At 34.9% G+C, this 15437-nt stretch overlaps 1 protein-coding gene across 1 annotated transcript in view; it reads right to left on the bottom strand.

Moving 5' to 3' along the window:
* cfap46 (cilia and flagella associated protein 46) overlaps positions 1-15437 on the bottom strand; it is a gene marked incomplete at its 5' end in the record, with an annotated part of 94653 nt that overhangs the window by 40600 nt on the left and 38616 nt on the right. Inside the window, 17 exons of the mRNA XM_079439948.1 lie at positions 33-194; positions 289-395; positions 1219-1419; positions 2655-2816; positions 4195-4252; positions 4334-4426; positions 4506-4654; positions 6343-6504; positions 7630-7743; positions 7853-8013; positions 8286-8418; positions 9706-9889; positions 10970-11117; positions 12183-12234; positions 12400-12565; positions 14219-14350; positions 15255-15436. Coding sequence (XP_079296074.1) covers positions 33-194; positions 289-395; positions 1219-1419; positions 2655-2816; positions 4195-4252; positions 4334-4426; positions 4506-4654; positions 6343-6504; positions 7630-7743; positions 7853-8013; positions 8286-8418; positions 9706-9889; positions 10970-11117; positions 12183-12234; positions 12400-12565; positions 14219-14350; positions 15255-15436 — 2366 coding nt within the window. The remainder of the gene's footprint in view (positions 1-32; positions 195-288; positions 396-1218; positions 1420-2654; positions 2817-4194; positions 4253-4333; positions 4427-4505; positions 4655-6342; positions 6505-7629; positions 7744-7852; positions 8014-8285; positions 8419-9705; positions 9890-10969; positions 11118-12182; positions 12235-12399; positions 12566-14218; positions 14351-15254; position 15437) is intronic.

The raw sequence follows: 15437 nt of genomic DNA, 5'->3' as shown, positions 1-15437 counted from the left end.
GTGTGTTCATCTGAGTATGTTGGCGTGTTCACCTGAGTGTGTTGGCGTGTTCTAGCGTGGCTTCGGCGGAGTGTGTCCTGTATCCCAGCTGCAATAGTTCAGCAGCAGCGTGTTTGAGCGTGTCACACACTGAGCTCAGCATCTCCACTGACGGATCGACAGAACTCAATAAATGCTGGCGAAGCACAGCCGCCCTTCACACACACACACACACACACACACACAGATGGATCAGTTTCGCTGTAGCTTCAGCTCAGATTAATAAACACTGAGGATCCATGACTTCACCTGGTCTGCAGCGCTGCGATGAAGAAGCGCAGGACAGAAGCTCGGTTCCCTCTCTGCTCTAGAACATCTCTGAAGGCTCTGCAGGCCTGATCTGTGATTGTACACACCTCAACAACACACACCACATATTTACTGTTAATATTGCTCGGGAAAATTCTTCAAGAATATATATTAATGTAAGTGTTTAGTGCGAGAACAAAATGTTTTCGATTTACATTAACTCTCCTTTTACATAACTCTTCTAGTAAATGTTTACACAAATGCTCTTTTCAAATGCTCTCTCGCTCTCTCTCTCTCTCTCTCTCTATATATATGCGTTTTATTTATTAAATTATATGTCTGATATATGACAACATACACTTCTGAAAATCTATGTAAATTACCATACTTTCATTTAGTAATAAGTTATTTTAATTAATTAATAAATTGTTTAAAATTGAGTCACAATTGTCTGTTATGATGTTTAATATGAAAATAAACAATTATATAAGATGTGTATTTCATCTGATAAAGCACATCCAAAAATAAATAAATAAATACCCCCCCCCCCCCCCCCCATATTTAACATTTAAATCACATTTATCAATTAGTCCAAGCCTGGAATTAAGAACCCCTCACATACATATACTTGAATATATATTTTATAAATATTAAAGAAATGTTTATTGGAATGGTCACACTTTACTTCAGGGACCAATTTGCTGGGTTCTTAATTTTCTCCTTATTAATAGTTAGTAAGGTAGTTGTTAATTACGGTATGGGGTGGATTAAGGGATGGAGAATAAGGTCATGCAGAATTTGTGCTTTATAAGCACTAATAAACAGCCAATATGCTAGTAATACGCATGCTGATAAACAACTGGTTAATAGTGAGAACTGATTCTTAAATATAATAAATATTCAGTTGAGTGGCTGTCACTCATTCAGCACCTGATGATGCGTTTCCTGTGCTTCCTGTTCCACTACGGTTGTCAGGAGCGTCTGAGTGAGCAGGAAGCAGAACTCCTCGTCTCCTCCGAGCTCCTGTGCCTCCTGCAGCAGAGCGAGAGCCTCGCCGAACCGCTGCTCCTGATTGGCCACAACCGCCAGCAGCTGTAAACTCTTAGCCAATGACATCCGGTCTCCAAGCTCCTGAAACATATTAATGACATTAGTGATGCATAGGAAAGAGATGCAAGTTCACCACATCATTTAAAGTTCCTCCAAGTTCCACAAAGTTCTTAAACCAAATTTCCTCTAGAAGGAAGAGTTTGAATCTGAATCCAATGAATCTTTTCAGGAGCACGTATCTGAACATAATAAGGTAGCAGATGACTGGCTGAAATTAATTTCTGTATCTTTAAATTCCAGTTTTCCAGTGAAAATGTTTAAACATATTTACAACATCACACATATGAGAGGTATTGACAGCTTTTTTATTTCGTATTTTTTCTGTAAAATAAATTATAATGGAGAATGCGGTTTTTAACCTTTTATTCATCTGTGAATCCTGAAAAATAAAATGCATCACAGTTTCCACAAAAATATTGAGCAACACAACTGTGTTCAACATTGATAATAATCAGAAATGTTTGTTGAGCAGTAAATCAGTATATTATTATGATTTCTGAAGATCATGTGACACTGAAGACTGCAGTAATGATGCTGAAAATACAGCTGCAGATCACAGAAATAAATTCACATATACATCAGCTATTTTACATTGTTATAATATCTCACAATTCTTATTGTATTTTTGATCAAATAAATACAGCCTTGGTGAGCAGAAGACATTTATTTTTTAAAACAATAAATCATTTGACCAACTCCAAACTTTTAAACAGTAGTGGTCTTAATTTATGTCTTGATTTCACTTTAAATTTAGAGCAATATTCTTATTTTACAGGGTTTTGAGTTAAATTAATTGATCTAAATATATTTTAAAAAAAAATTCAGGAATAGCTGGATTAAAACTACACAAAAGTAATAGATTTATCATCCAATTTGAGTAATGAATACTTGAGTAATAATTGATTATGGTGTTAAACTAATTTCAATACATTTATTTACTTTTATTAAATGAAAAATTTTGAGAACTGCTGAAAAATACAGCAACCATTAAACCATTGCAGTCATGTCATTAAAGCTGAAATTCATTCAGAGTTCATTCTTGCTTTCATTCACGGCGTATGAAGTAATAACACTGATATGTTGTGTGTGTGTGTGTGTGTGTGTGTGTTTGTGTGTGTGTGTGTGTGTGTGTGTGTGTGTGTGAGTGAGTGAGTGAGTGAGTGAGTGTGTGAGTGTGTGAGTGAGTGTTTGTGTGTGTGTGTGTGAGTGAGTGAGTGAGTGAGTGTGTGTGTGTGTGTGTGTGTGTGTGTGTTCACCTGGGCTGTCAGGTGTGTGTGAGTCAGCAGGACTTTCGCAGGCTGAATCAGGTTCAGACTCAGACACACGTTGGCCTTGGCCAGCCACAGCTGATGAGGACTGAGAGCGGATGCTGTCCCTCCGCACGGATCACCGTCAGCAAACGCCGTCTGAGTATTAGACTGATATCAAACATCATAATGCAGATCGGTTTGACCCAGAAGAGATGCATACAAATTTCTGGAAAATTATTATTATTTTTTGTAAGGAAAGGAAACTTTGCAAATGCTTTAAGATCCTCAAACATTTACAACATTGTATTTTTTTTTTTTTTTTTTTTTTACATGTATTCTTTTAAGAGATATAACTATTTTCAAAAAAAGAATTTGTGTCAGGGTCATTTTTGACACGGGTATGTACAGAGCATCATTTGGTGTAAGCACTTTTGTAAAATGTGTCCCTGCAGCACAGAAGCAGTCATCAGTAGCACAGGTATATTTGTAGAAATAGCCAACAATACATTGTATGGGTCAAAATTATACATATCTCTTTTATGACAAAAATCATTAGGATATTAAGATCATATTCCATGAAGATATTTAGTGAATTTCCTACCGTAAATATATCAAAACTTCATTTATGATTAGTAATATGCATTGCTAAGAACTTCATTTGAACAACTTTAAAGGAGATTTTCTCAATATTTAGATTTTTTTGCTCCCTCAGATTCCAGATTTTCTAATAGTTGTATCTCAGCCTAATATTGTCCTATCATAACAAACCATACATCAATGGAAAGATTATTTATTCAGATCTCAGATGATGATGATGGAAATTTACCCTTATGACTGGTTTTGTGCTCCAGGGTCACAAATTATCTTAATGATCTATGAAGGTATATTAATGTGAAAAAGCTTCTGTAAATTATATTTCACCTTTTCTCCATATCTCACATAGTTTTGGGACTGAAGTTTGTTGATAAACATGAATGTGCACGCCTATTGACCAAGCAGTGCGCCGTAAAAAATGCATACATTTTTCAGTGAAACTTTATGCAAGTAAAATGAATTAATTTTGTTTGAAAATTTTTCAGAGTCACATTTATGTTGTTTTGTTAGAAATAAATATGTAGGTTTCATAAATGTGGACTGTTTTTGAACACTCATTATTAGAGAGTTATACATTTATGTTTACATTATTTTAATATTAATTTAAATTCATTTCAATGGAGTTAACACTGGTAATTATCGGATTATATGTTCTTATAAATTTGATACACTAACACGTTTAAATAACATTTCTCATCAATATCAAGTATATATATAAATATTTTTTGTAATTTCAAAGAATTTCTTAATTTGTTTGTGATCATTTTTTTTTCTCTATTACTCATTAATTCCATTAACTCCAAGTATTTTGAAAAATGTTAAGTTATGGTTGTTTTATAAAATAATGATTCTTCAGGTCCAGTCAGACCCAGAATATGAAATCTGTATATAGATTCTGAATGCATTATGAAGGTTAAATAGTGAACTCTGTGTAACTGTGAGTGATACTGACCTCGTCCGTCACGTCGCTCTGAGATCCGTCTCTCTGTGTAACGATGGCTCTCTGGCTCCTGAAATCAAACAAAGTTGAGTTAAAGGCTATGAAGCGCCTGATAATGACCGAACCTGATTAACGCCTTAGAGAATCGTACCGCATCTGCTCGCCTGCAGGAACGAGTGTGAAACTCAGCAGCTGCTCGGAGAACGGAGACTCGAACCCCAGATCACCACAGTTCCTGATGATCCTGAGAGATGATGAAACCAGACACATCTTACTGTGATATCTGATGTCATGTGTGATGTCCAGCTGTGTGTGAGGCTTACCTGAGGCGGTAGAGGTCAGACTGACTCCTCCTCTGCATGAGGTCGTGAGCGATGACCTCTGCCAGGTGGAGAGGGGCAAAGGTCAGCGGGGTCAAGGAGAACGACTCCAGCTCTTTCACCAACAGATCCAAATAAAACAGAGTTCGGCTCTGAAACGACCCATTAAACACATCAGCATGATGTACAAGTGCAATTTAACTACACAAATGAAATACTAATTATATTTATTAATCAAGGCTGCATTAAATTAAACAAAAGTGACAGTAAAGACATTAATAATGTTACAGAAGATTTCTATTTCAAATAAATGCTGTTCTTTTGAACTTTCTATTCATCTGTAAAAAAATATAAAAAACCCCAAAACATACACAAGGACAGATATGTTTAAATGTCAAGAAAATATTGTCACAATGCAAAAAAAACAAAAAACACGCAAGTCTGGACAATAAAGATGACCCGATGGAGCTTCAGTTGACATTTAACCTGAACAACCCATGTGTAATGAGCAATATGTGGGGAAAACTAGTAGATCGATCAGAACGTGTATTATTGAACATATGAGCTCTATTAGGAGAAAGGATATAAAATCTCTGGTAGCCCGTCATTTTAATGAAGCGTCACTTTCCATATCAGACTTGGATTTTACGGTAATAGAACGTATACCACAGCTTCGAAGGGGAGGTGACATGGAACGCCAGCTTTTACAAAGAGAATGCCAATGGATTTTATGATTTGAGATCTTTATATCCCCTTGGTATGAATGAGGAATTGGTTTTAAATTTGGTATGCATATAAGAGACATTTATAAGATTTATGGGTAAAATTATGAATTATTTTTTTTTGTATTGAAGATGTTTTTGCATTAAGGAGTTTTTACCATCAATATATATATATATATATATATGTGACCCTGGACCCCAAAACCAGTCATAAGGGTAAATTTTTCGAAATTGAGATGTATACATCACATGAAAGCTGAATAAATAATCTTTCCATTGATGTATGGTTTGTTATGATCGGACAATATTTGGCTGAGATACAACTATTTGAAAATCTGGAATCTGAGGGAGCAAAAAAATCTAAATATTGAGAAAATCACCTTTAAAGTTGTTCAAATGAAGTTCTTAGCAATGCATATTACTAATCAAAAATGAAGTTTTAATATATTTACGGTAGGAAATTTACAAAATAGCTTCATGGAACATTATATTTACTTAATATCCTAATGATTTTTGTCATAAAAGAAAAATGGATAATTTTGACCCATACAATATTGTTGGCTATTGCTACATACAGTATGTACCCCAGTGACTTAAGACTGGTCTTGTACTCCAGGGTCACATATAAGAATTTCTTAAGGTAAATTGGATATATTGTATGGTGCTTTTTTGTGTCTGTGTGCATATTATGATGTCCATGGTGAATATTGATGTTTTAATGGGTGCAGGTGTGCACTAATCAATGTGGCACTGAGGAAGAGTGGCACTTTGTCTCGAAAACGTTTTGCACCTTTGTTTACCTTTTGCACTTGTTTTTTATGGCCTCTGATGAAGCACTGAATAAAAGATTTTTTGAGGAGGTGTAAGCTCTGCATATAACCGTGTGTGGATTTTAATTTCTGCTGACCTGGACAACCCATGTTTTCCAATAACCTCTTTTACTCATGTTCCGTGAGATGATTCTCCTTAAATCGATGAGGACGGTGCTTTAAGTCACAGATAATAGTATTTCACCCTAAAGATCAATATTTCCTCATGCAGCTCAGAAATCAGTGTGCGATCGATCAGAAACTCGATCACGGTTAGATTATCTGTTAGACGAGAGATGTTCTGCTGACCTGAGCGCTGATGGATGAGCTGTTGATGCTGTAAGGACCGGCGTCAGAGAGAAAGACCTGTCGAACCTCCTCAGGACACTGGAACTGAGCCCACTGCTCGGGGCTGATGGGAAGAGACACGTCTGCAGCTTTAGCTCTGGGTTTGTCCTCAACAGGAGACGGCTGGAGAAATAAAGAAACATACACATATACATGGATTTATAGACAGTTTATAGAAAGTTCAAAGATTTATTTAATAAATTAACACTTTTATTCATCAAGGAAGCATTACACTAATCAAAAGTGACAGTAAAAACATTTATAATGTAGGATTCAAAATATAAAACTAATAATATTGTAAAAAAAAAAAAAAAAAAAAATATATATATATAAGTATATTTTGTATCTAATGCAATGATATTTAGATAAATTCTGCTACTTAATATGTTTGATAAAATATATATATTTTTATCTATCAATTATGCATTAAATTGTTCAAAAGTGACAGTAAAGACATTTGTTACAAAATATTTCTATTTCAAATAAATGCTGTTCTCCTGAACTTTCTATTCATCTGTGAATCCTGAAAAATAAAATGAGTCACAGTTTCCACAAAAATATTGTGCAGCACAACTGTGTTCAACATTGATAATAATCAGAAATGTTTCTTGATCAGTAAATCAGCATATTAATTTCTATATTGATTAAATGTTAAAATATATTCAAATAGAAAATGGTTATTTTAAATTGTAAAAATATGTCATAATATTACAGTTTTTACTACTGTATATATTTGATCAAATAAATGCCGCACTAGTGAGCAGAAGTCTTTTTAATTAATTACTAATTAATTACTGTCGTCCACAGTAGTCAGAAATTTGTGTAACATTTGAATATTTTCTGTCTAATAATTATTTTACCATTATTTCAATAATTATTATTTACTGATAATTATTTTGATTGTGATGAAAAGTGAACAAATACTTATGACAACTTGCATCGTGACAACATGCCCCACTATAGGTCACAACAAGTTAAATGAACATGCTGTAAGATTTCAACATGTTAACCTAAACTGACTTTTTCTAGTCAGAATTCTAAAGTTTGTTTATATAGACACCAACTTTCAAGAAATAAACCCCAAAAAAGTGCAAAAAGAAAAATGTGACAACTAGCCCCAGTCACACCTGCTGTACATACAAATTGCAAAAACAGATATCCAATTAATATGTAATGAAAGTTTAGCAGCCATTCTACAGATGATTGGTGATCAGTGACGCTGGTCTAGTTCTTTATTACTAGTCTCACCTGTTTGGTCTTCTTATCGTCTGCTCTCTCCTTGTCTTTTCTGGAGCTGGTGGATCGCATGTCTTGACCTTCCGCCCAATCATTCATCACTTCTTGTGCGGTTGCCATGGATACCTGAATTCCACAGCGACAAAAATAACTTAAAAATAACTTTGATATTTGTTTCTAAATGAAAAAGTAACGCGTTCCAGTAACAGTGCAGTGACGAGTAAGGTGCGAGTACCTTCCAGATGTGCAGCGAGCAGCTGTAGGCCGTCAGCAGATGCTGCTGGTGTTTGAGAGATGACCGCTCCTCTGTGAGAGCCAGCAGTGTGTGTGACCGCATCAGACGCTCCAGACGGCCGACCGAACGCACTTCAGACAAACACACCGCAACACGCTCCTCTGGAATAAACAGGAGTCAAACGTTTGGGATAACTAGGATTTTAGGACTTCTGCTCTTCAAGGCTGTATTTATTGGATCAAAAACACAGTAAAAACTTGTGAAATATTATTTTGATTTATAATAGCTGTTTTCTATGTGAATTATCTATACTGCTATTTTAAATTGTAATAATATTTCAAATTTTTGACTGTATTTTAGATCAGATAAATGCAGTCTGGGTGAGCAGAAGAGACTTTCAAGACTGCTGTATGTAAAGGTAACGCAGTCTAACCGTCTGTGAACAGCAGCATGTCTACGGCCCATTCGATCTGCAGCCGGACGTCAGTCACAGGGAAGTGTGTGGAATACAGCCACTCGCCAAACTCCAGCAGAACGTCCACCTTCTGCCACTGACCCCCCGGAGACTGAATAACACACAGAGGAGCTCGGTCAATTAACACCCACCAACAACCTGCTGTCAGGAACCTCTGCCTCAGGTTTCTCACACAAATCAAAAAAGAGAAAATAACTTTTTCAAGATTTTGACAGTGAAATAGTGATCATTTTCACTATGAAAAATGAAAAATACATTAACAAAATTACCCAAAATTGTCATTACTGTTCATTCAAAATATTGCAGAAAAAGAGAACATGCAGAGAAGATGCTGTTTACATCAAAACTGAAACCAACACAGAACTCATATTTATGGCATTTTCTAGAGCGACATTTTCAGCGTCACACTCGCGTCTCGCACAAGAGAAAGCCATGTCAAATTAATTAATCATATATGGTTTATAAACATTCATTTAAACATTGTGCACTTTTTTCAAAGATGCTCGATGCACCCTCTTGTGGCCTCAGGAGAGAAACCAAAAGCTTCCCCCCCTAACTGAAATTATGCATTTTAAATTTGGATATAATTCAAATATTGATAATATTTAAGTACAAAATTTGAATTTAGTTTTTCTGCCATTTTGACAGCCCTAATACGTAAGTATAAATCATAAGTGTTTTTTTTTTTATTAAATAAAAAAAAACTATCATTATCAGATTACAGTAATTTTAAAGGAAATGTGCTTAATTTTCATGAAAATATGGCCACAGTTAAAATAATATATGAATGATTATAAAATGAACACACTTGAAGGAATTCATGTTTCTCATAATCTTAAAAAACATTTGATCTGAAGGCTTACATTCTTGAAAAATGCTAATTTGTCCCAAATTCTCAAAAGATATATGAAAATAGTAAATGATATTTGTGACGTAGATTACAGTGGTGTTCTTCTCCACTGAATTAAATTTGCAGCATTTTTATTTTTTTGTATAATAATGATAGTGTCCAGAAGTGACAATTCTTGGTTTTGTGTTGAACTAGTTTTGGGGGAAATGTGCTTAATTTTTGGACAAAAATGTCAAAAAGCAAATAATACATTACTACTATATTCCTTTTTCCCATCACTCTACCAACCACAAATGAAACCATGCAGTACATGTGTAAGACCAGCAGGTGTCACTGCAAACCACATACATTTCAACACACCATGTGAAAATGAAAAAGCAACCACTTTTCCATTAATAATAGACATAATGAGTGCTATTGTTGTTTTGACCGATGTGCAACCTGTCCATATATGTTAATATCTCAAACTGTTGACATGTAATCTAGATGAGATCAGGTCTGGTCTGAGGTGTTTTGTGCTGGTTTGACCTGCAGTGCTTTGATGGCGTTCTGATAGCAGGTGAGCCGCTGCTGTTTGTCTTTGGCACAGAGAGCTGCTCGCCGCCACATCTGAGCGCAGACCATCTCTCCCTCGTTACTGACCCGCTGCATGTCCAGCAGAACCGACTCACCCAGCCGGGCCTTGAGCAGAACACGCTGCTTCAGCAGAACCCTGAAGCAAACACAGAGAACACAACACAGAGTCAGATGGGCTTTATGACTGCATGATGACTTTTGAGTGACTGATAACTCATTTAATGCAACTGAGAATTACACTAGCATGCAAAAATAAAATAAAATAAAATTATGTTTCAAATTAATTAATATTTCAAAATGTTAATTTAATCTTAATTGCAAAAAAAACATATTTCAAATAATCTTAATTTAATCTTAAATGCAAAAAAAAATAAAAATAAAATAATGTTTCAAATAATCTTAATTGCAAAAACTTTTTTTTGGTCCAGAAATGACCATTCACAATTTTGTATTGAAGTAGTTTTGGGGAAAATGTGCTTATTTGTCATGGAAATAATGTCAGAATGCTAATTATTCATTCATATTTATAAGAAATATTACTTTTAGTTTTTCTTTTCTTTGGTTTGTGGGGTGAAATGTGACCCACACACTTCTTGGAATCAATCACAAAATAGAAACACGCAGTACACACGTACGACCAGCAGCTGTCACTAAAACATCTACTAAAGAATTATTTGTAACCAAAAGTTCTTCCATTAATTCATGCAACTCAACATTTCAAGCCTTTTGAAATCTATTTGTCCCACTATGTGAGTTCATCTTTAATCTAGACTATATAAAGCCACGCATTAGCAAACATAAATAAGTTCCCTCACATGTGAATGCCACAGTTTCCTTTTAAACAAGATTTCCCTATTCAAGACAATGTCTGAAACTCTATATAGCTAGCACTTCTCATGTAAACATGTCTTATGATGAATCACTTGCTGTGTTACTCATTGCATTTGAATAAATGTGAATACAAGTGTGCTGTAATGATGCAGTGATAAACATATTATTTAGGAACCATCAAGCCATTATATGATTTATCTATGATAGTTTATATACACACACTCTAGATCTAGAACAAATGAAATGCAGATTTCAGCACGGCTCTGTTCTGCTTCATTTCTATCACCTCCGGCTCTAGTTTGTCCTGTATTCAGTGACCCATGAAGCTCTGCAGATGATAAAGAGCAGCTGTATGTCAGCGGTGTGTGTTAAAGGAAGGACTCACAGTCTGTGTTTGGTGTGTGGGGTCTCTCTGACAGACTCATCCAGCAGCTGCAGGCCTCTCCTCCAGTCTCCAGCGTCCGCATGAATCTGAAGCAGAGCGCTGACCACAGCCGTCCACACCTTCAGGTCATCATCAGCAACGCCAGCGTCTAGAAAACACACCAGAACCAAGCATCACATCACTAAACTCTCACAGACAGATATATTCATAAAATACAATGCCATAAAACCTTCTGTGAGCAAAACAATCAGCAACTCCATCCCTGCAGGATTATTAACACATCATTTATTTTCAGGAAAGCAAATTCTTCCAGTAAAACAGACATATTATGCATTTTATTATGAGTGAGTAATGAGAGCGTCTGCAGCGCAGCTTTAATCCAGCAGGTGGCTGTAGAGCTCCATCATCAGCATTGGTGGTTCAGTGGTAGAATTCTCGCCTGCCACGCGGGAGGCCCGGGTTCGATTCCCGGCCAATGCAGATACACATTTTCAGTTTTTACGTGTTAAAAATGTAAATCCCAATAAACCATTAAAGGAGCAGTTTCAGGTTTGTTTATCCACATTCTTCAAAATATCTACTTTTGAAAGAAACTCATACAGGTTTGGAACAACATGAGGGTGAGAAAATAATGAGAGGATTTTCATTTTGGGTGAACTATCCTTTTAAAGCTTCTGGAACTCATTACTACACTGCAACAAACCATTTTCATCCTCTTCCCAGTAAAAATATCTAAATATCCTTAAATCAAGAAAGCAAAATGTGACATAAGATATTAAGTCTTGCTTTTTTGGGAAATGTATCAAAATCAAGAGAGTTTATGCTTAAAACAAGACAAAAATATCTGCTAATGGGATCGGAAAAATAATCCTGTCTTCCCACTGACTTTCATTTCATTTTGATCAGTTTAAAAAAAACAATATTTTGAGTCATTTTGCTTCCCAATTAAATCCACCTTGATTTAAGGATGTTTAGAAAGTTGTACTGGAAACAAGACAAAATTACTACACTACAAAATCATTTTTTACAGTGTAAAATGTTATGGTTAAATATAATATAGCAATGCATGCATAGCTACAGTATATGATGATAAACCACTTAAAAGTGTATTATTAAAATCCTAATTCTGGCTTCAGTAATATGATACAAGCACAAACAGACCTCATGTACATCACAGAAATGCTTCATTGAGTAAAAGCCAAATAATTCTCACTTGTGGTATCTGGTCCGTCCCGCTTGAGTCCAGACGCTCTGTTAGTTCTGCCCTGAACACATGAATATAAAGCATATGGACATATTAATCAGATGATCAGAAGAGCTTTCTGACAGCATCACATTCATCTGTTAGTATAGTAATGAGTTGTTGAGTGTTGAACCCTCGTGAGGAGATGGTGTTTGTTGGAGATCAGTGTGTGTTTGTGGTGTCTTACAGCTGTGTGTTTGCTGTATGTTCGGCTGATGGTCTTCAGGATGAGCTCCAGAGCTCCTCTCAGCGGTCTTCTGTCCCGTCTCGAGTCCAGCAGAGGCAGACAGGAGTTCCAGAAGTGACCGGCTGCGCTCATACACAGACTCCAGCTGCCCGCCTGCTCCGCAAAGCTACAAACACAACATCAGCCACGCTCAGCTCCCACAGATCAGACGCACAGCAGGCCCTGACACTTCAGAGGACAGGAGAACTGCGTTCAGCACTAAACTGAGCAGATCTCTGAGATGGGAACTTGGGACTTTTATTTATTATTTTAATAATAAATAAATTATTATTTACAAATTATTAGTTTTAAATAGTTGCGGGTTACATATTATCATTATTATATTAATTTTTAATTATTCATATTTATTTATTTATTTATTTTTGTAGAAGAACCCTATTTGGTTTTAATATAAAATAGTAGAAAGTTTTTTTTATTTATTTATTTAATAATTTTTTTTATTATGACTTTACAAAAACACATTACATAAATAAATAAATGAGAATATATGATAAACAAAAAGAGTATTTTGACCATTTTCTACATTTATATTCAATATTTAAAATTTTCACAAACTGTGAATACACTATATACAGTAATTACAAGTTGTTTTTCTCTTTTCTTTTTTTTCAAATGTCATTCAATGTTTGTGCTTTTGGAAATGGATCTTTACTATCCCTAATTATTTAGCATTTCAGGCTCATTTTGTGTACAAAGCATGTGCTTTCTGCAAAAGTTTATTGAAATATTATTGAAAATATTTTTCCAAATATTATTGAAATCTCACTACTTAAAAATTGTTGCAGGTTCCATATATTATTATTATTTTATTATTATTATTTTTATTTAGGAGAAGAACCCTGTCTGGTTTTAATATAAAACAGCAGAAAGTAACCAATCGCAAACAGATCAAAACAGTATTATATATATATATTTTTTAATTATGTCTTCACAAAAACAAAAAAACTATGAACATATGATAAACAAAAACTGCATTTAAAAGAACAATTTTAACCATTTTCTAATTATAGTCAATATTTTAAAATTTCACAAACTGAATACGCAATATACAGTAGTTATAAGTTTTTTGTTTTTTTTAATTTTGCTAATTTTATGTAATGTTTTTGCTTTTGGAAATGGATCTTTTCTATCCCTAATTATTTTGCATTTTAAGCTCACAAAGCATGTGCTTTCTGCAAAAGTTATTATTCAAAATATCACTGAAATCTTGCTTATTATCCATGAATTAAAAAATGGGGGCAATATATTTTTGTATGTTTTTGTTAATTGTTATGGGCTCATATAGTTTAAATAGTTTAAAATATACTGAAGATATTAAAAATATATATACTAAAAATAGTCAATAGTAAACAACAGCAAACAGATCAAAACAACAAATACACATTACACAAAAATAGAGGAAAAATTATAAAGCGGCATTTAATTTTTTCATTTTCTAATTATTTTTAATATTTTCAAACTTCACAAAATGTGAATACACTGTACACAGTAATATTTTTTTTTTTTTTTTTTTTACTTTTTGAATGTTATTTTATGTTTGAGCACAAAGTATGCAAATGTAATGGTTTAATTGATTAGTTGTTTATTGTTTTTTATTCATATCAGGGTGTGCTTTCACCCACAAACATTTTAAATTGTGTGCAAAGCAATCGCACACCCTGTTCAGACCTTATATACAGCACATACAAACGGTTAGTGAAGCTGATAAACTCTGAAATATGTTGAGTACTCTGTTTGACTCATGCAGTGGTGTTCAGACCTGATGCTGTTCTGCAGCATGAGCAGACCCTCCATATATCTGCTGTGATGACCTCTGGCCTCCTGGATCAGAATCTGACCTCTGACCCCTGCAGCGCTGCTCAACATCTCCTGCACCGAATGCACGCTGAATCTGAACACACACACACACACGTTTGGATGCAGTAAAACACTCACAGATGCAGCAGTTTTTCACATTTGCATTTTCTTCAGTCTCCTGCCATAATTCAGGATTAGACTAAATAATGTCATGCATGTGAAAATGGGCTGGGAATTGAACAAATAGTTGTAATCTGGTTCAGATTCAGAGAAGAATCATGTGTTTGTGGTGTTTTTCTGCTGATCAAGGGAGAATACAAGACTAATACACCACACATATGATTGTCAAAAGCAAAAATGCTATGAAATGCATCACATTTGAATGCAGAAGTTTGACATCAATGAGCAAAACAACCACTATTTTTGGAATCAGCACCTCAAAGTTAGTTAGAAACAGCTATTGGATTTCATACAGCAAACATGAGAAGGAATATAGTTTATTAGTCTAATAGTAGGCAGTACTGTCGATATATATATGTGACCCTGGAGCACAAAAGCAGTCTTAAGTCGCTGGGGTATATTTGTAGAAATAGCCAAAAATACATTGTGGGTCAAAATTATCCATTTTTCTTTTGTCAAGAATCATAGGATATTAAGTAAAGATCATGTTCCATGAAGATATTTTGTAAATTTCCTACCGTAAATATATTAAAACTTCATTTTTGATTAGTAATATGAATTGCTAAGAACTTCATTTGAACAACTTTAAAGGAGATTTTCTCAATATTTAGATTTTTTTGCTCCCTCAGATTCCAGATTTTCAAATAGTTGTATCTAAGACAAATATTGTCCTATCATAACAAACCATACATCAATGGAAAGATTATTTATTCAGCTTTCAGAAAAAAATGACTTGGACCTTATGACTAGTTTTGTGGTTCAGGGTCATATTTGTGGTGCATTAATGAAGTGACGTCACATATATCACTGGCACTCACAGAGCATAAGCAGCCGTCTTCACTCTTTGTGCTGCGTTCTGCTCCAGCTGCAGTGCATTATGGGTGCAGGTCAGGACAAGGTCATGGTCTTGTGTCTGATGGGCGAACAGAGCGAGCTGCGTCCACACATACAGCTCTACGACCGGATCAGACCACTGACAGCCCGACGCCATCTGAACCAGC

This window comes from Barbus barbus, assembly GCF_936440315.1.
Source record: "Barbus barbus genome assembly, chromosome: 18".
Lineage (NCBI taxonomy): Eukaryota > Metazoa > Chordata > Actinopteri > Cypriniformes > Cyprinidae > Barbus > Barbus barbus.
Note: the sequence above shows the minus strand (reverse complement) of the source record. Positions and strands in the feature narration are given on the sequence as shown.